Here is a 23,441-nt window from a genome sequence, read left to right as displayed (position 1 = left end):
AAAAGGTCAGTTTTCATTCCAATCCCAAAGAAAGGCAATGCCAAAGAATGTTCGAACTACCACACAATTGCACTCATCTCACACAATAGCAAAGTATTGCTCAAAATTCTCCAAGCCAGGCTTCAGCAATACATGAATAGTGAACTTCCAGATTTTCAAGCTGTATTTTGAAAAGGCATAGGAACCAGAGATAAAATTACCAACATCCCCTGGATCATGGAAAAAGCAAGAGAGTTCCAGAAAAACATCTACTTCTGCTTTATTGACTATGCCAAAGCCTTTGACTGTGTGGCTCACAACAAACTGTGGAAAATTCTTAAAGAAATGGGAATACCAGACCATCTGACCTGCCTCTTGGGAAACCTGTATGCAGGTCAGGAAGCAACAGTTAGAACTGGACATGGAACAACAGACTGGTTCCAAATAGGAAAAGGAGTACGTCAAGGCTGTATATTGTCACCCTGCTTATTTAACTTATATGTAGAGTACATCATGTGAAATGCCAGGCTAGATGAAGCACAAGCTGGAATCAAGATTGCCGGGAGAAATATCAATAACCTCAGATATGCAGATGACACCACCTTTGTGACAGAAGACAAGAGGCAGAAAGAGCCTCTTGATGAAAGTGAAAGAGGAGAGTGAAAAAGTTGGCTTAAAACTTAGCATTCAGAAAACTAACATTCTATTTAAAACTAAAACTTAACATTCATGGCATCTGATCCCATCACTTCATGGCAAATAGATGGGGAAACAGTGGAAACAGTGGCAGACTTTATTTTTTTGGGCTCCAGAATCACTGCAGATGGTGTCCATAGCCATGAAATTAAAAGTCGCTTGTTCCTTGGAAGAAAAGCTATGACCAACCTCGACAGCATATGGACGTGAATTTGAGTAAACTCCAGGAGTTAGTGATGGAAAGGGAAGTCTGGCATGCTGCAGTCCATGGGGTCACAAAGAGTCGGACACAACTGAGTGACTGAACAGAACTGATGCTGATGAAGAAAACATTACACTTAATTGTTGACTCTATCAGTGGAAAGTGCTTAAAGTACTAACTAGTACTTTTAAGTATTTATAATGGTTTCTCTATAATCTTATTTCCCGCATTTGGTTCTTCTGAACCTTTTCTTCACTTATAATACTGACTTCTTCCTTGATAGTGCAAAAAGGGGATCTCAGTGTAAAATTGTTTTACTTATTTATTTTTTCCTTTTTTATTTATATTTATTTATTTAGCCACATCAGGTCTTAGTTGTGGCGTGTGGGATCTAGTCCTCTGACCAGGAATCAAACCTGGGCCCCTGCTTTGGGAGCTCACAGTCTTAGCCACTGGACTACCAGGGAATTCCCCAATTTTTTTCTTTTAAAACAGTATCTTTATTCTTTTAAGCTTTTCCAAGAGTTTAATCTTAGATTTTATATATGATCTTTTAGAAATATATCTATTATAAGAGTTACAATTGTAAATATATGTAATGTTATATAATTATATTATCATAAAATAGAAATTCTACCCATGCAAACATAACAAAATTAGAAGGTAATATGCAAAAAGGATTTGTATCTTTTTTAACTTTTGAAGTGTAATTGGCATACAACACTGTATAAGTTTAAAATGTACAGCAAATGACTTGACTTACATATATTACAAAACAATTTCCACAATAAGTTAGCATCACAGTTACACCTCATAAAATTACAAAGACAATTTTTTCCCTTTTGATGAGAACTTTTAGTGTCTACTGTCTTAATAGCTGTCAAATATATCATATAGCAGAATTAACTACAGTCATCATGCTGTACATTACATCCACATTACTTACCTGAAACTGATCATCTTGAAGCGAATTTGGACTGTCTACTTATACATGGTTCTTCCTTTTGTAACATAAAATTGTAGCATCAATTAGTCCTAGTTAGTCCTAACTCCTCCTCCTATATCCCACTGCCTGTAGGGTGCTTGGGGCTTTCCAAGTGGTGCTAGTGGTAAAGAATTTGCCTGCCAATGCAGGAGATGCAAGAGATGCGGGTTTGACCCCTGAGTCAGGAAGATCCCCTAGAGGAGGAAATGGCACCCCACTCCAGTATTCTTGTGTAAATAATCCCATGGACAGAAGAGCCTGGAAGGCTACAGTCCATGGAGTCTCAAAGAGTTGGACACAACTTAGCAACTCAACAAAAACAACAATAGGGTGTGTAGGAAATACTAATAATAAACATAGGTCACATTTTCAGAAATTCATTTCGGGTAAGGTGGTTCTGTGCATTGACATAGAGAGGGCTGTGGGTGTGAATGCGTTTCACATGTAGTGCTTTCTAGGCCGTGATCATCTGAATACGTTACTTGGTTTTCACAAGGAGGTAGTTGGTACTGTCTGCCTAGATATATGAGGAAACGGGTCTAACAAGTGCAGTCATCTGCTCAGTGTCACACAGCAGAACTAAGACCCTGGGTGTCTCCTCAGCCGTTCCTCTTTTCACGCTGCAGAGTGCTTTTCAGAGATGGACTTGCTTTCCACAGGGCCTGCATTGATGATTTTACTGTGTTTATTGTTGTAGGCCAAAAGATGCAGTAAAAGCTTTGAAGAAAAGGATTTCCAAAAACTATAATCATAAAGAAATCCAACTCACCTTGTCAGTAAGTACTTTAATGTTAAATTGAGATTAAGATTGCCTAAGTTATAGTCACATTTCTAATTTTGTGTCTAAAGGATACAAATACTCTGAGATAATAGGTGAGCAAAAAATATGTACAGTATGGATTAAAATGATTCATTTACTGAGAATTACAGAATCAAGGGAGTTTGGTTAATTGTAAGAGCATTTAATTTGGTGGAAAATGAGTGTTCCTGGAAAATCATATTTTCCTGGTTAGGAGATAAGAACTGGTAATGAGCAACTTGGAGGAACTGAGCTGATCAAGAAGTCTGTGTATGTGTTACACGTGGGGAGAACTGAAGCTTGAAAAACACCCCCCTCTTAGCTCCCTGCCTTGCTTGCGCATCTCTGGAATTCTGAGGTGCTGGCAGCTCTCTAGGGTCCAGCCAAGTTCTGCTGCCTGATGTAATTTGAATTAAGTTCTTTGTTGATAGAAACAATTCTGTGCACCGTGTTTCTTGATATGGCTGTAGACATTTATTTGATATGTTCCCGTTTTCCCCCAACCTTGGCTGTGTGACCCCTGCAGTTGCTGGATGAGTTGCCAGTTTCACGTCGGTACATTTTGTAGACCCTGCCTGCTGCCTGACCTGTGTGCTTTCTGGTGTCTTCTGAGTGCCTTTGCTGACCTCCTTCTGGCCCCACGCCACACCGGGCTGTGGTGCTCCTCTGCCAGCATCAGACTGCCCTTAGGAGGGTTGGGCATGGTTATCTAGAGGGCTGTGGAGCAGAGCTGAGCTTTGCCCCCCTTTTCTAGCTTCAAGGGGAAAAGAACTTAGCACTTCTTGCTTACTTGGAGAAGAAATGAAGTCTTAATGATCCTGTCACTGAAGAAACCCTACAAGTTAGGGTCAGAATACAGTTTTAGAGGAATCGTCTCCTCCACCTTTTTGGACCTCTCCCCTCTCCTTCACCATGGTCACCTCCTCAGGAAGGTCATGGAGTGGAGGGAACCAGAGAGAGGAGTAAGGTGCTCCAGGGGAAATAGGAGAACAGTGGGTTGGTGATGGAAAATCACCTTTGCCTGGTACTTTACCTGGTAGCTCAGCTGGTAAAGAATCTGCCTGCAATGCAGGAAATGCTGGTTTGATTTCCAGGTCAGAAAGATCTGCTGGAGAAGGGATAGGCTACCCACTCCAGTCTTCTTGGGCTTCCCTGGTGGCTCAGCTGGTAAAGAATCCACCAGCAATGCAGGAGACCTGGGTTCAATCCCTTTGTTGGGAAGATCCCCTGGATAAGGGAAAGGCTACCCCCTCTAGGATTCTGGCCTGGAGAATTCCATGGACTGAGGAGCCTGGCAGCCTGTGGTCCATTGGGTCACAAAGAGTTGGACACAACTGAGCGACATTCACTTTCACTTTGGCTGATGCTCTCAACAACCCCGTGAAGAAGTTGTATTATTGACTCCACTTCTCAGATGAAGAAACTGATACTTGGTGAGATTAAGTGATGTTTTTTTTTTTTCCCCCTCCAACTTTTAAGTAGCATAGGCAAGATTTCAGTGCAGGTCTCAGATTCTAAATTCCATGCCCTGGCCCCACACCACCTTGCTTGCCTGAACAAATCATGCCCCTTGAAAGAACAGTCACTGTGTTTCATTTGTGTCTTCAACTTCTTTGTGGTGGAAGATTTTGGGTATTAGGTGTTGACTGACTGAGTGTCCTTCAGCCCCCATCCCCTTCTCCTAGCATCCAGGAAGGACTCAGGGAGTGATTGTGATTTGGGGTAGAAAGGTATACAGCTGTGCCCTGAAATGGAGGATGTCCCAGGGCTGCTGAAGGTTAGGAGAATTGACTGAGGAATCTAAGGGCAGAAGATGAATTTACGCCATTTTCCAAATTTCAGCATGCGGTGTTTCACCTTCTGACAGCTGTGGATTCTGTATGATACCTTTGTCTCTCTGTTACAGCCAGCTTACCTGACCTTTCGGTGGTGGCTTTCTGTCCCTGGTCCATCACTTCCTCCATCCAGCTTCCTTCCCTCGGGACGAATCAGGACTCTCCCCTGAGGAAGCTGAGCTGTTCCCGAGTGTTGTGTCTTATATCCCATCTCTCTGTGAGTCCCCACACTTTCTCTCCTGCAGGTCATCTGATCACTCAGGCCTTGCTCACAGGAAGGCTGTTCCCTGTTCCATCTCTGGTAACTGTTTCATTCTCGCCTCCTGATTTCCATACCAGCACGTGACAGCAAGTGAGTCTAAGACCTGTGCCAAAGTAGAGGTGAGAGTCACAGGTTAGGAGCCAGAATAGCTCCTCATTGTTAGGGGCAGAGTTCATTAAGGTTCCTGCTTCTTGGACTTCTTTGAATTGGCCTTTGATTCTTGATAGCTTCATGCAGCTTTCCCTGAGTTCTTTATTTAATGGCACAGGCACCTCACCTCAGACTACTCACTGCACTGGAGTGGTGTGTTTAATTTTTTAGAACAGACTTTAATATAAACTTAAGCAGAGATCCAACCAGTTCATTCTGAAGGAGATCAGCCCTGGTATTTCTTTGGAAAGAATGATGCTAAAGCTGAAACTCTAGTACTTTGGCCACCTCATGCGAAGAGTTGACACATTGGAAAAGACTCTGATGCTGAGAAGGATTGGGGGCAGAAGGAAAAGGGGATGACAGAGGATGAGATGGCTGGATGGATATCACTGACTCGATGGACATGAGTCTGAGTGAACTCCGGGAATTGGTGATGGATAGGGAGGCCTGGGGTGCTGCGATTCATGGGGTCGCAAAGAGTCGGACACAACTGAGTGACTGAACTGAACTTAACTGAATTATGAGAGAAATTAGTCACAGAAACAAATATCCAGTGTCTGTCAAAGGCAGTTATTTGTTTACCAATAAACTCTTTAACAGTGGATCCTCATATATTACATTTCCATTTTATCATGGTGAAGTGATGAGAGCCTGTCAAAGTCGATTATAAATGTCCTTTGTATTATCTGTCATTTAGGTTCTCCATGGACTTGTTAGCCTTGATTAGCCTTTGCTGGGATCTGACTAGACTCTGATTTCCTACTATCAGTTGGTGGTGCAGTTTTGTCAAGAAGCCTGTTGTTTTGTCTTATTTTAAAAACCATTTAGTTATGAGGCTTTATAACTCTTTCTATCAAGAGATCGGAATACCAGACCACTTGCCTGCCTCCGGAGAAATCTGTATACAGGTCAAGAAGCAACAGTTAGAACTGGACATGGAACAACAGACTGGTTCCAAATAGGGAAAGGAGCACGTCAAGGATGTATATTGTCACCCTGCTTATTTAACTTATATGCAGAGTACATCATTCAAAATGCCGGGCTGGATGAAGCACAAGCTGGAATCAAGATTGCAGGGAGAAATATCGATAACCTCAGATACGCAGATGACATTACCCTTTTGGCAGAAAGCAAAGAGGAACTAAAGAGCCTCTTGATGAAAGTGAAAGAGGAGAGTGAAAAAGCTGGCTTGAAGCTCAACATTCAAAAAATGAAGATCATGGCATCCAGTTCCATCACTCCATGGCAAATAAATGGGGAAACCGTGGAAACAGTGAGAGACTTTATTTTCTTGGGCTCCAAAATCACTGCAGATGGTGACTGCACCCATGAATTTAAAAGATGTTTGCTCTTTGGAAGGAAAGCTATGACCAACTTAGACAGCATATTAAAAAGCAGAGACATTACTTTGCCAGCAAAGGTCTGTCTAGTCAAGGCTATGGTTTTTCCAGTAGTCATGTATGGATGTGAGAGTTGGACTATGAAGAAAGCTGAGCGCTGAAGAATTGATGTTTTTGAACTGTGGTCTTGGAGAAGACTCTTGAGAGTCCCTTGGACTGCAAGGAGATCCAACCAGTCAGTCCTAAAGGAGATCAGTCCTGAATATTCATTGGATGGACTGATGCTGAAGCCGAAACTCCAATACTTTGGCCACCTGATGCAAAGAACTAACTCACTTGTAAAGACCCTGATGCTGGGAAGTATTGAGGGCAGGAAGAGAAGGGGATGACAGAGGATGAGATGGTTAGATGGCATCACTGACTCAATGGACACGGGTTTGGGTGGACTCCGGGAGTTGGTGATGGACAGGGAGGCCTGGCGTGCTGCGGTTGATAGGGTCGCAAAGAGTCGGACATGACTGAGCAACTGAACTGATAACTCTTTTTTTTTGTATACATATATCCCCTCCCTTTTGAAACTCCTTCCCATCTCCCTCCCCATCCCATCCCTCTAGGTTGATACAGAGCCCCTGTTTGAGTTTCCTGAGCCATACAGCAAATTCCCATTGGCTATCTGTTTTACATATGGTAATGTAAGTTTCCATGTTACTCTTTCCATACATCTCACCTTCTCCCCATATCCGTAAGTCTATTCTCTATGTCTGTTTCTCCGTTGCTGCCCTGTAAATAAATTCTTCAGTACCATTTTTCTAGATTCCATATGTATGTGTTGCTGCTAAGTCACTTCAGTCGTGTCTGACTCTGTGCGACCCCATAGACGGCAGCCCACCAGGCTCCCCCGTCCCTGGGCTTCTCCAGGCAAGAACACTGGAGTGGGTTGCCATTTCCTTCTCCAATGCGTGAAAGTGAAGTCGCTCAGTCGTGCCCGACTCTTAGTGACCCCATGGACTGCAGCCTACCAGGCTCCTCCGTCCATGGGATTTTCCAGGCAAGAGTACTGGAGTGGGGTGCCATTGCCTTCTCCGATGTATGTGTTAGAATATGGTATTTATCTTTCTCTTTCTGACTCACTTCAGTCTGTATAATAGGTATTAGGTTCATCCACCTCATTAGAGCAGACTCAAATGTGTTCCTTTTTATAGCTGAGTAATATTCCATTGTATATATGTACCACAACTTCTTTATCCATTCGTCAATGGATATCTAGAGTCTAGTCTTGACTTGAATGAGTCAGTTATGATAAGTCTCAGCAAGATACTATTATTGTGAAGAGGAAAGTGGTTGAATAGGTTCCTGGGAATCAGTTAATTAGTTGAAGCACCCCCTAGGTGGTGAGTTATGGGGACTTCAGAATTAGTGTAAAATGTCTTTATTCCTCTAGAAACTTACAAAGTAAGCTCATCCCCTAAAGTGGCCTTAGCTTAGTTTGTTTTTCAGCTCTGGATGACCCTGGAGCCTGGGTTACTATGTTTCATTTAGAAATTTACCATGAGAAATAAAACTACCATGGAGCTTTTTTTCCCTAACATTTTTGAAAGGAATACTTATCTTGGCTCATCAATATTTTCTTTCTTGATGGGAAATTATCTGTGTGAGCAGACAATCACAGTACTTATATTTATTAAGGTCCTGCTATGTGTCAGGCTCTTCATATGCATCATTTTCCACTTAAGCCTTACAGCAGGTCTCTGGAAGAAGGTAGGCTCATTTTGCAGTTGATGATCCTGAGTCTTAGTCACGATAAGTGATTTGCCCAGCCACGTGCAAAGGGACAGCTGTGAAGCCTCAGATCAGCATACTCTGCAGTCTCTCAGTTGTTGCCTCCTCCTGGGTTCCCTTCTCCACCTCAGATTATGGTTTCTTGGTTCATAGGTTATGTGTGCTCAGTCGCTTAGTCGTGTCCAGCCCTTTGCAGCTCCATGGACTGCAGCCCACCAGGCTCCTCTCTCCATGGAGTTTTCCAGGCAAGAATACTGGACTGGGTTGCCATTTCCTCCTCTAGGGTAATCTTCCCAACCCAGGAATCGAACCCACATCTCTTGCATCTCCTGCATCTCTTGCACTGGCAGGTGAATTCTTTACCACTGTGCCACCTGGTTGAATCCAGCCTCCCAGTTGAATCCCACCTGGGTAGCTCCATGTTCATAGGTTATATGAACACATAAATTGCACCAAAGCCCAATTCCAAAATGTGTAGAAGCAAGGTATTTGATTTTTCCAATTCACCACTCTGAGTTTTATTGTTTAGCTAAGTGGGCTGGGGTGTGAGAGGTACCGTGACATGAAGGAAGAGGTGATAGCATAGAAGTAAGTAGTCCTGACACTCTAGATTCCAGTGGGAAAGCACAAAGGGCATGGTTTATGATCTCCAGATGTTAACATTCTCAGCATTTCATATTGACTCTTTGATTTTTATAGGTAACCTCCTGGGAATGTTGCCCATTAACATAAAATCTTGATACTCCAACAGTAAAAAGTGGTTTGTGGAATATTTAGCATTTCTTTTACTATTATGGAAGATGAGACTTGGAGGCAAAGTATTTTGCCTAAGACTGCTTAACTGGTTACGTGAAGTATTTCTATAAATTCCCGTTGAACTAGAGGCGCTTTTCCTCATCATAATAGTGTATCAAGCAAAAAGCCATTTGTTATTCAACTTGTCTTTCTCGAAACAACTTGTATTAAAATAGGTTCATCTTAATATGTTTTGGATTCTGATTTTATTTTCCTTTGGTTAAAGATTCTCCCTATGTTTCACATGCTGCATGTGCTCAGCTTCTGTATTTTATGGTTGCTTTTTTAGCAGCGATGCCCTTATAACTATAGCTTTCATATCTTCTTCTATTTGTATTGCCATTAAAGTGACACAGTACAGAGCATGGTATAAAATCAATTTTCAGGACTCCTTTTCTACAGAGATTATACCTATCCTGGTCATATTATGGTCTTTATGACCTCTGAGAAGGTGGAAGCATGGACACTAGAGATTTCATTGTGTTTTTAGATCACTTTCAGAAATCTGCTACCAGCTCATTCTTTCTTAGCCTGTCTTCTGTTCATGTTGCTGTATTGAAAATCTTTTTTTCAAGATGATTGATGACTCCACTAATCAACAAACCTACCTGAGTTTTTCTCACTCCATATACCTAACTGTTTGACACTCCATCGTCCTGAAAATCCTGCCCACTTTTGACTTTATGAGCATTATGTTCTGTTTATTTTATGCCTCAGTTTCCGTTGGTTGCTCTTGGGCTGCCTTTCTCCATCCTCCTTCCAGCCTCCCAGTTGAATCCCACCGTGCCTCCTCCTCTCTGCTCATGCGAGGCAGCCCCAGGTACTCCCTGCGGGCTTAAGTCTCTCCTGAACTGTATCTGTGCATGTACAGCTCTCAGCCAGAAATCTCCACTTGAATGTCTCTGTCCTTTTGTCTTAGTCATCTTGAGCAGCCTAACAAGGTACCGTCGATGGGGTGGCTTAAGCAATAGAGTTTTCTATTTCTCCCAGTCTATGAGGATCTGAAGTCCAAGGTCAGGGTGCTGGCAGGTCCAGTGTCTGAGGAGGGCCCGCCCTCTGGCTTGTCAATGGCTGTCTTCTCGTTGTATCGTCATGTGGCCAAGGAGAGATCTCTCTTATCCCTCTTTTCTAAGAAAGGCGGGAGAAGAAGGAGACGACAGAGGACTGGATGGTTGGATGGCATCACCGACTCAATGGACATGAATTTGAGCAAACTCTGGGAGATTGTGAAGGACAGGGAGGCCTGGTGTGCTGCAGTCCATGGGGTCGCAGAGTCAGACATGACTTAGCAACTGAACAACAACAATCTCGTTTATGAAGACTCCAGCCTCATGACCTAATTTCCTCCAAATACCATCATGTTAGGGATTAAGAGGTTCACCATAGGAATTTGGGAGGGACACAGACATTCAGTCTGCATCACTTATAAACTCAAAATATGTAAGTTTCAACACATCATTTTGACCTTAGGCCAGTCATACTATCCCATCCACTTCCAGATTTCCATCCAAAGTGCTATCAATCTCATGCAGAGTAACAGTCATTTAACTTTCAGCCTTTCCCTGTCAACAAATACCTAGTTGTTGGAAGTCCTTCCTTCATAATTCTCATGTCTTCCCCTTTCTTACACCCTCATCATCCTAGTTTAAGACAGTTTAAGCCTGTCTGCATCAGGCTCTATTAGGGGGTCCTTGCTGGATCTCTCCATCATTTCAGGGTCTTTGCCCTCCAGTTGCTTTGGTAGGGTGCTGCACCAACCTTCTCTCAAGTTCAGGACGGAGGTGTGATGGTGACAAACTAAGGACCCTCCAGTGGCTTCCTGGTGCCTTCTCAATAATGTCCATTCTTTACATTGCCACACAGCTTTCTGCACAGTCTGGATGATGCCCCTCCAGACTTATCCATCCAGTTCCCCAGGCTCTCCAGTTTGCCGATATAAAGAAGCCTCTACAAACCAGAAAACTTGTTTTCCTTCTCACAGCTCATACACTTCATCACCTGTACATAAATTTTTTTACGATTTACCTGTCTAGACTATTGCTTTATATGCATTTATCCTTTTCTTGACCATTTTTCAAAGGCCAGCTTAGGACTACCTTTTTCCAAAAGTCTTAAACACCTGGCCCTAAATGGTCACATCTGCCTGTAAAGGTCTGTAGCTGGAGTAACCATGTAAGTTTTCATCCAGGCAAGGACATTTTTGGAAGTGAAAGGAGATGATGTCCTTAATAAAGCTGGGGCAATAGGAATTCAGCAGGACTTTGCTGGAAACACTAGGACAAATGTCACCTTGTCTAGAGCCAGCATGCTTTGTTTGCACCTCGCACTGGCCCTTGACATTACCACCTCACATTGTTATGAGTTCTCTTATAATTGTGTCCTGGCTCCCCAACAAGATTGTCTGTTTGCTAAGCAATTGCATTATGCCTTAAATTTCCTCACATTCCCAGAACTGAACATTTTGCCATATATTTTAGTAGATAACCAAATTTTGTTTGTGCTGGTGGAAATCATCACTTAGCAATTTTTATCTTATATTTTGGAGGTGGTTTTGCCAAAGAGATAAAATGTTTGATTTTTCTCTTCAGCTTATTGACATGTGCATGCAGAACTGTGGTCCGAGTTTCCAGTCTCTGATTGTGAAGAAGGAATTTGTTAAAGATAGTCTAGTTAAGCTGCTGAATCCCAGATACACATTGCCAATAGACATTCAGAATAGAATTTTGAATTTCATTAAGGTAAGTCTGTTATATACCTGATGGGATAGTGAATGTCTAAGAAGCTTAATTTCCTAACTCCCAGTTGGCTCAGTGATCCTTTATAAGCCTGGGATTGAGCTTCAAAGTGTTTTTATTATTCTGTTTTCCATGTAATAATTTCTTGGCATTGGACTCTGGCCTTTTTCTGAAGAATTTATAGCCTTTTCCATACTTGTCTCTCAGTTTCTGTTTTATCCGGGTCAGACAGAAGAGATAGTGATGTATACATTTATTTTGCAGATATGGAAACTATCTTCTCTGGTCAGTAACTCACTGCCTGCAGAGTTATTTGGCAAAAGATCTACAGATGCTGTTTTAGAGTCTATTAATTTTAGATTTAGTACAGCAAAAAACAATAGTATCTATTGTAGAGTTTCACTAAATTGTTGAGGCATGGCAGTCTGATGATTAAAAATGTTTTACATTATTCTAATCTCTAAAAATGGACGTTTTGGACTTTCCTGGTGGCCCAGTGGTTAAGGTAATGTGCTTCCAGCATCTGCACTGCCGAGGGCACGGCTTCAGTCCCTGGTTAGGGAGCTAGGATCCCAGATACCACCTGCTGTGTGACACAGCCAAAAACAAGTAACCGCCCCCCCCCCCAAAAAAAAAAAAAACCTGCAAAAACTGTACATTTTGTGTATGGCATTCAAAAGTAGCTTTCTCTTTCTGAGGAAGCTTCGTAATTGTCAGTCTCTGATTTTTTGGTGGTCACTTTCAGAATTGTGTTTTGTTTCGCTGCTCTTTGCTCTCTGAAACTTTCCGTCTCTTGAATTCAGACATGGTCGCAGGGTTTCCCAGGAGGCGTGGATGTCAGTGAAGTGAAAGATGTGTACCTGGACCTCCTTAAGAAAGGGGTTCAGTTTCCTTCATCAGATGCAGAGACTGAAACAGCCAGACAAGAGGTAGGAGGCCCTTTTTTGACCTGTGTAGAGAAAGACAGTGAAGGGCTTGGGTCTTTTTTCATTGAAAGGAACGACTCTAGCTCCACCTAGCTTAAGCCAAAAGATGAATCTGTGATTTCATAGAATAACCAGGCCACAAGAAGGCTGGTGTTAACTGGATCTTTGGAACACCAGAGAACCAAGATTCAAACGCCTCGTTACTTGTCTGCTCCCCTTTGACAATCAGCTCGTTCTCTCCTCACAGACCAGTTTTCTCTATGTGGTAGATAACACGCCAGGCCTGCTATGCATGTGCCTGCTAAGTCACTTCCGTCTGACTCTGCACAGGGCTCCCCGGGTGGCGCTAATGGTAGACAACATAGCTCCCACATTTTCATGTTGCAGCCTTAGCTTTTTCAGATTCAAAGCTCACAATCGCAGAGAAAGGACTCATTGAATCAACATGGGTCAGTTTTCCATTTCTGCACAAGTTAAGTGAGGTCTTACAAGAATGTGATGGCTTCATATAGAAATCGTTTAGGTAGAGCAGAGTAGGGGCAGTTTTCAAAAGAAAAGATTGGTGCTAGACCGGCAAGGGTCTCTGTTAGTAGTCATGTAATAAATTTGTTTATTAATACTGTGCCCATAGAAGAGTCTCTTTATGTTCACATGTATTCACTCTCAAGTCTGTAAATAACTTTTCAGGTTTTGAACTTATAACACTTTGAGAGACTGACTATAAGTCAACTCTTGGCTTCCTGTAATGTAATGTAAAAACATAACATAAACACAGTGGTTCTTTCCATAATGTAAAAATAGTAGTTCTTCCCTTCTGTAGATTGGTGAGTCCTGCCTTGGTAGAAAAAGCAATTCATGTGTATACCACAGTCTGACCTTTGTGAAGGCTTTGTCCTGAGGGCTAACTCGCCCTAGTGAGTGAGTCATCTGAATGGAAAAATGGGCTTGCAGTGGCCAAGTTAATTCAAATAATAATATTTCCATTTTTCATAGATGTCCCTGAATCCACCACCGTCTGTTCCTTCTGCACCAGCTCTTCCTTCTATAGTTCCCAAGATCTCCACTATTACATTGGTCCCAGAACAGGTAACAATAGCAATGATTGTATTTATTCATGACTTTTTTTGCAGTTTGTTTATTCTTAGCAATGTTATCATAAGGTGGAGGTATCTTTTAGCCTCATTTTACAGAGAAGGGGACTGAAGTGTATGTGTATGATGGTTCAGCTCTAAGTGGAATTAATCCTATGAATTCTGCCTGATTCTGAAAGCCTGAGCTTTAACAATTGTGCTTGTCTAGTGGCTTATGTGGCTTTGTGGAGGCTTGGCTGTACCTGGAGTTTATATAAGCAGCTGATCCTGTTGCCCCTGATAAGACTGCCCATATGCCATTTCAGACAGCTCAGTGAATGGTAGTCTTATTACTGATATTAATTGTGCCAATCAAATTACATTTACTGCTTTGTCTATTATCTGTTTATCAAAGGTTTAGACAAGCAATTATTAAATGAAGCTCATTTCTATCCTGCTATAAGGGAACTATCATTTAAGACTTTGTAGGGACTTCCCTGGCGGTCCAGTGGTTAAGAATCTGCCTTCCAATGCAGGGGACACAGGTTCAACCCCTGCTTGGAGAACTGAGATCACACCTGCCACAGGACAACTAAGCCCGTACACCACAAGAAGCCCCAGTGTGGCCAAAGTTTAAAAAAAAAAAGACCTTGTATTATTATTATTTGGTATTATGTAGTAGTCCATGTGATTAATTCCTCTTGGAATTTAATCCAGGAAGGAAAAAAAAAAAACTGTTTTGATTCTTCCTTCTTTAATACAATGGGACTATAAAACATTCATTTTTTTTTCCTCCCCCATTGGTTTCCCGGAAATCCAGACTCACATTTGCAGTTTTGTCCAGGTTCCTGGTATGATCATCTTCTCTTTTCTCCATCTTGGTTCTAATCTGACTTTTCCCCTTCATCAACTTTCCTAGAGCATGTTTTTAAATGTAATGCAAGAGCTCTCAAGACCTTTTAAAAGGTGACAGATTATACACCTGTAAAATAATTATATGTACATTTATATAAATTTGAAAGTACTCAATTTTACAGAAGCGTTTTCTCTGCGAGCAGGAAGCAGAGTTGTTCTCTATGTCTCACTTCCTGGTTATTGTGTTGCCGTCTACAGATTGGAAAACTACACAGTGAATTGGATATGGTGAAAATGAATGTGAGAGTAATGTCTGCCATACTGATGGAGAATATTCCTGGCTCTGAGAACCATGAAGACATAGAGCTTCTGCAGGTGTAGTATGATTTCAGGGATGGTCGGTAGCAGTGTCTCTTATTCTCTAAACTTTGAGCCTGTGAGATGGAAGACACCCTCACATTGACTAGTCCATCCCCCCGCGTCTTTCCTTGATTTTTTTAAACTTAACAGGAAGATGCACGGATGACTTTTATCAGAAATGCAGTAGTAAGTTAGATGTGGTATTTACCCTCTTGCAATAAATAATTTAACATCATTAATCATCGATAGCCTTGCCATATACAATTTCAGTTAGTCTGTAATTGTTTTAAATGTGTAATGTTGCCTCTGTATCTATCTATTCAACAAACATAATGAGTAACTACAGTGCAGTAAAGGATGTAGAATGAGGAGGCTGTCCCTAGTCCTTAAGGGACTTGGGACTAGTAAGCAAGAGTGTTTTGTAAAATCAAGTGTTATAGAATTTCTGCTCTAATAGAAATGTATTTTATCATACTGTAGGTTCCAGAGTGGGGGGCACAGAGAAAGGGGAGGGTTTCTGGAAAAGTTCAGAGAGAGGCATTGCTGAGGCTGGGACCAAGCGAGTAGACGGTGCATTTGGACCTGTGTGAGCATGCGAAGGACCACCAGCTGTTCATTCTGACTGCGATGGGGGCCCTCCCAGACCCTTTTCTGTGTCTCTACATCCAGACCATTTCTTCCCTCTAATAGGTTTGTTCTAATTATCTATTTTAAATTTTAGCACACACTTCTAACATAATTTTAGAAGCAGAGGAAAAAAATCAGTTTCTAAATCTTTTTCTTCCCCCAAAAGTTATGGAACTTGACATATTTTTGCTTTTCTCTGATCCCCACTCCCCAAGTCTCATGTTGTTGTTATTTTTCCTTTAAGTCCTTTGATTGTTAGTAAGTGAAATTTTTCTTGATTATCGCTTGTTTGGGAAATAGTAAATGGTAAAAATGCCCTTTTTCAACATTACCACTTATATTTAACTGCTGTTTCCTTAAATCGTTACTAGTGGTAAACCTTGAGGGTTTACATGTCCAAAGATGTCTTTTGGCTGCTGTGTAAAGGCTCGCAGTTTTCTCTACAAATAGTTACTATCCTTCAACAGATAAAAGGGGTTAATACAGAATTATTTTCCATAAGTACTTCAAAGATAGTGCTTGCTTCATTATTCTTGTCCCCAGTGGTGCTGTTGAGAAGTATATTATGGATTATTGCACCTTTGTTTTATAATCTGTTTTCTCTGGTTGTATTTGTGACTTCTCTCTAATGCTTCTGAAATTTCACTATACTGTGTACAGGGGTGTGTGTGCATATGTGTATTTCCCGTAACTTTAACCTGCTTAGCACTTGATAGGCCTTTTGCACTGTCAACTTATGTTTATTTTAGTTCCGGGAATTCTCAGCTCTTACTTCAGATATTTCTTTTCTAGTATTCTTTCTATTCTCTTTGTATGGAACATCGTTTAGATGATGAGACTTTCAGTTATATTTTTCTTATCCCATCTCTTTTATACATTTTGATTCTTCCTTCTTTTGTGCTGTAGGTCTAGCAAAGCTTCTCCAGTTCACGTATTATTTCTTTTAAACTTGAATATCGGTTTGTCTATTCAGCCCTGCTAATGAACGTTTTATTTCAATAGTTTTTTAATTTTTATTTTTATTTATTTTTTTAACACCAAAAACATTTTGTATTGGGGTATAGCCAATTAAAAATGTTGTGATAATTTCAGGTAAACAGTGAAGGGACTCAGCCATACGTATGTATGTATTCATTCTCCCCCAGATACCCCTCCATCCAGTCTGGCATATAACATTCAGCAGAGTTCCCTGTGTTATACAGTAGGTCTTTTTTGGTTATTTATTTTAAATATAGCAGTGTGTACATGACCTTCCCAAAGTACTTACCTAAGCCTTCCCCCCAGCCACCACGGGTTCATTTTCTGTTTGTGAGTCTCTTTCTGTTTTGTAAGTCAACCATGAGTTTGTTTTCTATGTTTGTGTCTTTCTGTTCTATAAGTAAGTTCATTTATATCATTTCTTTTTAGATTGCACATATAATGGATGTTATATGATATTTCTCCTTGTCTGTCTGACTGACTGCAGTCAGTATAACATTGTCTAGGTCCTTCCATGTTGCTGCAAATGGCTGTATTTCATTCTTTTTAATGGCTGTTAATATTCCATTGTGTACACCACATTTTCTTTATCCATTTGTCTCTCAGTGGACATTTAGGTTATTTCCATGTCTTGGCTATTGTAAACAGTGCTGCAATGAACACTGGTTGCATGTCTCTTTTGCGGCCATGTTTTTCTCTGGGTATATGCCCAGGAGTAGGATTGTAGGGTCATACAGTAGCTCTATTTTTAGTTTTTTAAGGAACCTCCATACTGTTCTCCAGAGTGGCTGTGTTGTTGTTGTTGCTGTTCAGTCTCAGTCGTGTCCAACTCTTTGTGGCCCCATGTGGACTGCAGCATGCCAGACTTCCCTTTCCTTCTGGGAGCTCCATCTCCCAGAGCTTGCTCAAACTCATGTCCATTGAGTCAGTAATGCCATCTAACCATCTCATACTGTGTCATCCCGTTTTCCTCCTGTGCTCAATCTTTTCCACCGTCAGGGTTTTTTCTAATGAGTTGTCTCTTCACATGAGTTGGCCAAAGTATCAGCTTCAACATCAGTCCTTCCAATGAGTATTCAGGACTGATCTCCATTAGGATGGACTGGTTGGATCTCCTTGCTGTCCAAGGGACTCTCAAGAGTCCTCTCCAACACCACAGTTCAAAAGCATCAGTTCTTCAGTGCTCAGCTTTCTTTATGGTACAACTCTCACATCCATACATGACTACAGGAAAAACCATAGCTTTGACTATACAGACCTTTGTCGGCAAAGTAATGTCTCTGCTTTTTAGTATGCTGTCTACGTTGGTCATAGATTTTTTTCTAGTGCAGGAGGGTTCCTTTTCTCTCCACACCCTCTCCAGCATTTGTTGTTTGTTGATTTTTTTATGATAGCCATTCTGTTGGTGTGAGGTGATAATCTCATTGTAGTTTTGATTTGCATTTCTCTAATATCTTTTGATTTTGAATATCTTTTCATGTGTCTATTGGCCATCTGTATATACTCTTTAGAGAAATATCTATTCAGATGTTCGGCCCATTTTTTGAGTGGGTTGTTTGTTTTGATGCTATAAGTGTCAAAAGCTGTTTGTAAATTTTGGAGACTAATCCCTTATCAGTCACATCATTTGCAAATACTTTCTCCCAATATGTAGGTTGTCTTTTTGTTTTGTTTATTGCTTCCTTTTCCATGCAAAAATTTTGAGCATAAATAGGTCCCATTTGTTTATTTTTGCTTTTATTCCATTATTCTAGGAGAGATGGATTTAAAAAGATGTTGCCGTGATATATGTCAGGGAATATTCAGCCTATGTTTTCTTCTAAGAGTTGTAAAGTGACCAGTCCAACATTTACATGTTTAATTCATTTTGAGCTTGTTTTTGTATATGGGCTTAACGGATGATCTAATTTCATTTTTGACATAAACTGGCTGTCCAGTTTTCCCAGCACCATTTGTTATTTCAACAATTTTTTTATTTTAAAAATGTATTTCATTATAGTAGTTCTTTCATAGATGAGCTTTCCCCTTTTATCTTTAAGGATAATAATTTGTAAAGGTGCTTTTCCATTTGCTCTGTGGATTCTCTTTCGTTGGGTGCAAGTTCTCTTGTTCATCACCTCTTTCATTGTATTTCTCAAATATCTGGACAGATTAGTGATAGTCAGCTCATTTTTTAAAAGTAATTAACTCATTTTTGGCTGTACCGGATCCTCACTGCCGCACACGGGCTTCTCACTGTGGTGGCTTCTCTTGTCGTGCAGCACTGGTTCCAGGCGTGTGTGCTCAGTGGTTGTGGCACGTGGGCCCAGTTGCCCTGCAGCATGTGGGGTCTTCCAGGACCAGTGATCAGGCTGTGTTGCCTGCACTGGCAGGCAGGTCCTTAACCATTGGACCGCCCGGGAAGTCTCTTTAGCTCATTTTGTGTGTGAGACCTCTGACAGCTGGTCTGCATTCTCTGTGACCCAGCTTGCTCATGCTGAGGGAAGACACCGTTGCTGCATCTTGTGCTTGGCACTGTGTCTGCATATTTCTGCATTTGCTGCAGTTCCCAGACTATGTAGCTTTGACATGGGACTTCCTGGTGGCTCAGTGGTAGAGAATCCGCCTGCCAGTATTGGGGACTCGGGTTTGATCCCTGGGTGCGGAAGATCCCCTGGAGAAGGAAATGGCAGCCCACTCCAGTATTCTTGGCTGGGAAATCCCATAGACCAGAGGGTCCTGGTGGGCTACAGTCCATGAGATCACAAAGAGTTGGACGTGACTTAATGACTAAGCAACAATAATGGCATCATTAGCATGGGGTGATTCTGGGTGGGATGTATTGGGAGGTAGTTTCTGAGTTATATGTTGTGCAGTCACCCAGTTGTGTCTTTGCGACACCATGGACTGCAGCACTTAAGGCCTCTCTGTCCCTCACCATCTCCCTAAGTTTGCCCATGTTCATGTCCATTGCCTCGGTGATGCCATCCAGCCATCTTATCCTCTGATGCCCTCTTCTTCTTCTGCTGTCAGTCTTTCCCAGCATCAGGTACTTTGCTAGGGAGTCAGCTGTTGGCATCAGATGACCAAAATACTGGAGTTTCAACTTCAGCATCAGTCCTTCCAACAAATATTCAAAGTTGATTTCCCTTAAGATTGGCTGGTTTGATCTCCTTGATGTTCCTATTTTTTCTGGATGCTACCAGCATCTGCAAACGGTGTCCGTTGTCTCTGTCCCAAGCATTGCTCCCACTTGGACACAGATAGTCCTGCCTCTCTGTCTTGTCCCCTGTGGGGAGAGAGACATGGGTAGGGGTCGTCGTGCCTTAGTTGTTTGTTAGCTGCGCCTACTCCCATCTTCTTGTGGCTTCCCTGGTCTGTAGTCACAGAGCATCTTTCATTTCCTTCTGAGTTCTGTGGTGTACTCATTGTGGGCAGTCTCAAGTGTCCTGGATTGTTTATTCTAATCCAGGGGTCACCGTACTGTGGCCAGTAGGTAAAGAAAAAAGAACAGGTCATTTCTCAAGCTATATCTATGCAATCCTACCTGCAGAGAGCACAGGAGAGTCAGATAGACCCCCAAGGGGCCCCTGCCACTCCCACCCACCATCAATGGGTTTGAATTTGTGGTATCCCTCTGGTGCATAGAGGGTTTAAAGCCACAGCTTGGGAGCATCTTCTTTATCCATTCATCTGCTGATGGACACTTACGTTGGTCTTGGGTGTTATAAATAGTGCTGCTGTGAATATTGTGTCTGCATTTCTTTTTGAATTAGAGCTCTCATCTTTTCTTTATATGCCCAGGAGAGGGATTGCTGGGTCATATGGTTACTCTATTTTTAGTTTCTTAAGGAACCTCCATACTGTTTTCCGTAGTGGCTGTGCCAGCTTACATTCCCATCAAATTTACATTCCCTTCACACCCTCTTCAGCATTTATTATTTGTAGACTTTTGGTGATGGCCATTCTGACCAGTGTGAGATGAGACCTCGTTGCTATTTTGCTTTGCGTTTCTCTAATAAATAGTGATGTTGAACATCTTTTTGTGTGCCTCTTGGCCAGATGTGTGTCTTTTGATTGAGATGTTCATTTTTTGTTGTTGTTGTTATTGAGTTGTATGAACTCAGTATATTATTATACGTTTTTGAAATTAAGCCCTTGTGGATCACATCATTTGCAAATATTTTCTCCTAGTCTGTAGGTTTTCTTTTTGTATTGTTTGCGGTAGGGGACGACAGAGGATGAGATGGTTGGATGGCATTACCGACTCGATGTACATGAGTTTGTGCAGGTTTTGGGAATTGATGATGGACAGGGAGGCCTAGCGTGCTGTAGTCCATGGGGTCACAAAGAGTCGGACACAACTGAGCGACTGAACTGAACTGTGGTTTCCTTGTCTGTGCAAAAACTAATAAGTTTGATTAGATATCATTTGTTTTTTTTTGCTTTTATTTCAGTTGCCTTGGGAGACTGACCTAAGAAAACACTGCTACAGTTTACATCAGAGAATGTTTTGCTTATGTTCTCTTCTAGGAGCTTTATGGTGTTATGTCTTATGTTTAAGTTTTTAAGACATTTTGAGCTTATTTTTGTTTATGGTATGAGGGTATGTTCTAACTTCATCAGCTTATGTGTGACTGTCCAACTTTTCCAGTACCACTGGCCAAAGAGACTGTCTATTCTTATCTCCTTTGTCAAAGGTTACCCGACCGTAGGTGTAGTGTGAGCTACAAAGCTGTAGGTGTGACCATGGGTTTATTGCTGGACTCTGTTCTGTTCCATTGATCTAGAAGTCTGTTTTTTGTGCCAGTGACACACTGTTTTGATTACTGTAGTTCTGCAGTATTGTTTGAAGTCTGCCCAGGGTATGCCTCCAGCTTTGTTCTTTTTCCTCAGGATTACTTTGGCAATTCTGTGTCTTTTATGGTTCAATGTAAATTTTAGGATTATTCTAATTTTGTGAAAAGTAATGGGTGATTTGATAGGGATAGCCTTAAATCTGTGGATTGCATTGAGTATTATGGCCATTTTAACTGTATTAGTTCTTCTAATCCAAGAGCATCAGATATGTTTCCATTTCCTTGAATCATCTACAGTTTTCTTTATCTTCAGTTTTATCATGTTTGTTAGGGTTATTCCTAGGTTTTTTTTTTTTTTTTTGATGAGACTTTAAATGTTTTTTTTTTAATTGTTGTTTTTTACTTTCTGATATTTCATTTGTTAGTATAAAGAAACACAACACATTTCCATGTATTAATAATGTATCCTGCTTACCTTGCTCAGACAAGGCACTGGTGACCCACTCTAGTACTCTTGCCTGGAAAATCCCATGGATGGAGGAGCCTGGTGGGCTGCAGTCCATGGGGTCGCTAAGAGTCAGACACGGCTGAGCGACTTCACTTTCACTTTTCACTTTCATGCATTGGAGAAGGAAATGGCAACCCACTCCAGCGTTCTTTCCTGGAGAATCCCAGGGATGGTGGAGCCTGGTGGGCTGCCGTCTGTGGGGTCGTACAGAGTGAGAGACAACTGACGTGACTTAGCAGCAGCAGCAGCAGCAGCAGCAGCAGCAGCAGCAGCAGCTCACCTTGCTAAATTCATTTATCAGTTTTAATAGTTTATCTCTTGAATCTTTAGGGTTTTCTATATGGAGTATCATGTCATCTGCATATATACTGGCAGTTTTACCTCTTCCCTTCCAATTTGGATATATTTTATTTCTTTTTTGTGTGTGTCTTAATTGCTTTGACTCTGACTTCCAATACTGTGTTGAAGCAGTGGTGAGACTGGGAAGGTTTCCCACTTTTCACCATTTAGTATCATGTTGGCTATGGATTTGTCATAAATGGCTTTTGAAATGTTGAGATATATTCCTTCTCTACACACTTTGATAAGAGTTTTATTATGAATGGATGTTGAATTATCAAATGCTTTTTCTGCATCTACTAAGACAATCATGTGGTTTTTGTCTTAACTTATGTTGATGTGTATCACGTTGATTTTGCATTTGTTGAACCATCCTTGTGACGCTGGGGTGAATCTGACTTGATCATGGTGTATGATTCTTTTTCTGTTGCTAGATTTGGCTAATGTTTTGTTGAGTGGTTTTGAACTAATTACCAAGTTTGTTTATGTGGCCGGGCCAGGTTTTAGTTGTGGCCTGCAGGATCTTCATTGCAGTACAAGAACTCCACAGTTGTGGCCCATGGGCTCTGGAGCACCAGCTATGTGCTGGCATCACACGGGCTCTGGAGCGCCAGCTCTGTGCTGGTGTCACATGGGCTCTGGTCGTGCTGCCCTGGCTCGGGGCAAGTGGGCTTCGGTCATTGTGGCACATGGCTGAGTTGCTCTGGGGAATGCGGGATCTTAATTCTACCACTTGGGGTTGAATCCAAGTCACTTGGATGGTAAAGTGGATTCTTAACCACTGGACTACCAGGGTGAATACCCTGTTGAGTATTTTTTTGTTCATCTGTTTAAAGAGTCTTTGTTTAACCTGATATTTACAGACTTATTGACCAAAGACTATCCATTTACTAAATATCTCTTAATATCCTATAGAACATCACAGTGTAATATACATTGAAAAACAATCAATATTTTGGATCAGTGGCTTTAAGTGTATTATTTTTAAGATATTTTACTTAAGAATATTACATCATTTTGGTAATGATTTTTGGGGTTCTTAGTCATGGGCAAGTCATTTATCATTGGACTTAGTTTCTATCTATGTAAATCCTATGTATGAGGAGATTCATGAGGAACCAGGGATCAAACTGCCAACATCTGTTGGATCATCAAAAAAGCAAGAGAGTTTGAGAAAAACATCTACTTCTGCTTTATTGACTATGCCAAAGCCTTTGACTGTGTGGATCACAATAAACTCTGGAAAATTCTGAAAGAGACGGGAATACCAGACCACCTTACCTGCCTCCTGAGAAATCTGCGTGCAGGTCAAAAAGCAACAGTTAAAACTAGACGTGGAACAACAGACTAGTTCCAAATTGGGAAAGGAGTACATCAAGGCTGTACATTGCCACCCTGCTTATTTAACTTATGTGCAAAATATATCATGCAAAATGCTGG

At 41.4% G+C, this 23,441-nt stretch overlaps 1 protein-coding gene across 16 annotated transcripts in view; it reads left to right on the top strand.

Moving 5' to 3' along the window:
- The window catches only part of TOM1L1 (target of myb1 like 1 membrane trafficking protein), a 66,992-nt gene that overhangs the window by 7,191 nt on the left and 36,360 nt on the right, over positions 1-23,441 (top strand). For 4 of the 16 annotated variants that reach the window (XR_015148389.1, XR_015148390.1, XM_086360939.1 and 1 more), the window contains exons 3-7: positions 2,560-2,638; positions 11,414-11,563; positions 12,364-12,489; positions 13,480-13,572; positions 14,670-14,786. Coding sequence is in view for 7 of the 16 variants with exons in the window: in XM_086360939.1 (XP_086217065.1) it covers positions 2,560-2,638; positions 11,414-11,563; positions 12,364-12,489; positions 13,480-13,572; positions 14,670-14,786 (565 nt within the window). In the remaining 9 variants the exon portion in view is untranslated. Of the gene's footprint in view, positions 1-2,559; positions 2,639-3,917; positions 4,095-4,741; positions 7,058-11,413; positions 11,564-12,363; positions 12,490-13,479; positions 13,573-14,669; positions 14,787-23,441 lie in introns of those variants that run through there. The other 12 variants (XR_015148391.1, XR_015148394.1, XM_086360941.1 and 9 more) reach the window with 4 other exon arrangements.

This window comes from Bos grunniens, chromosome 19 (assembly GCF_055505025.1).
Source record: "Bos grunniens cultivar Pamir isolate PY7600 chromosome 19, Bosgru_T2T1.0, whole genome shotgun sequence".
Lineage (NCBI taxonomy): Eukaryota > Metazoa > Chordata > Mammalia > Artiodactyla > Bovidae > Bos > Bos grunniens.
This window is presented reverse-complemented; position numbering and strand designations above follow the sequence as displayed.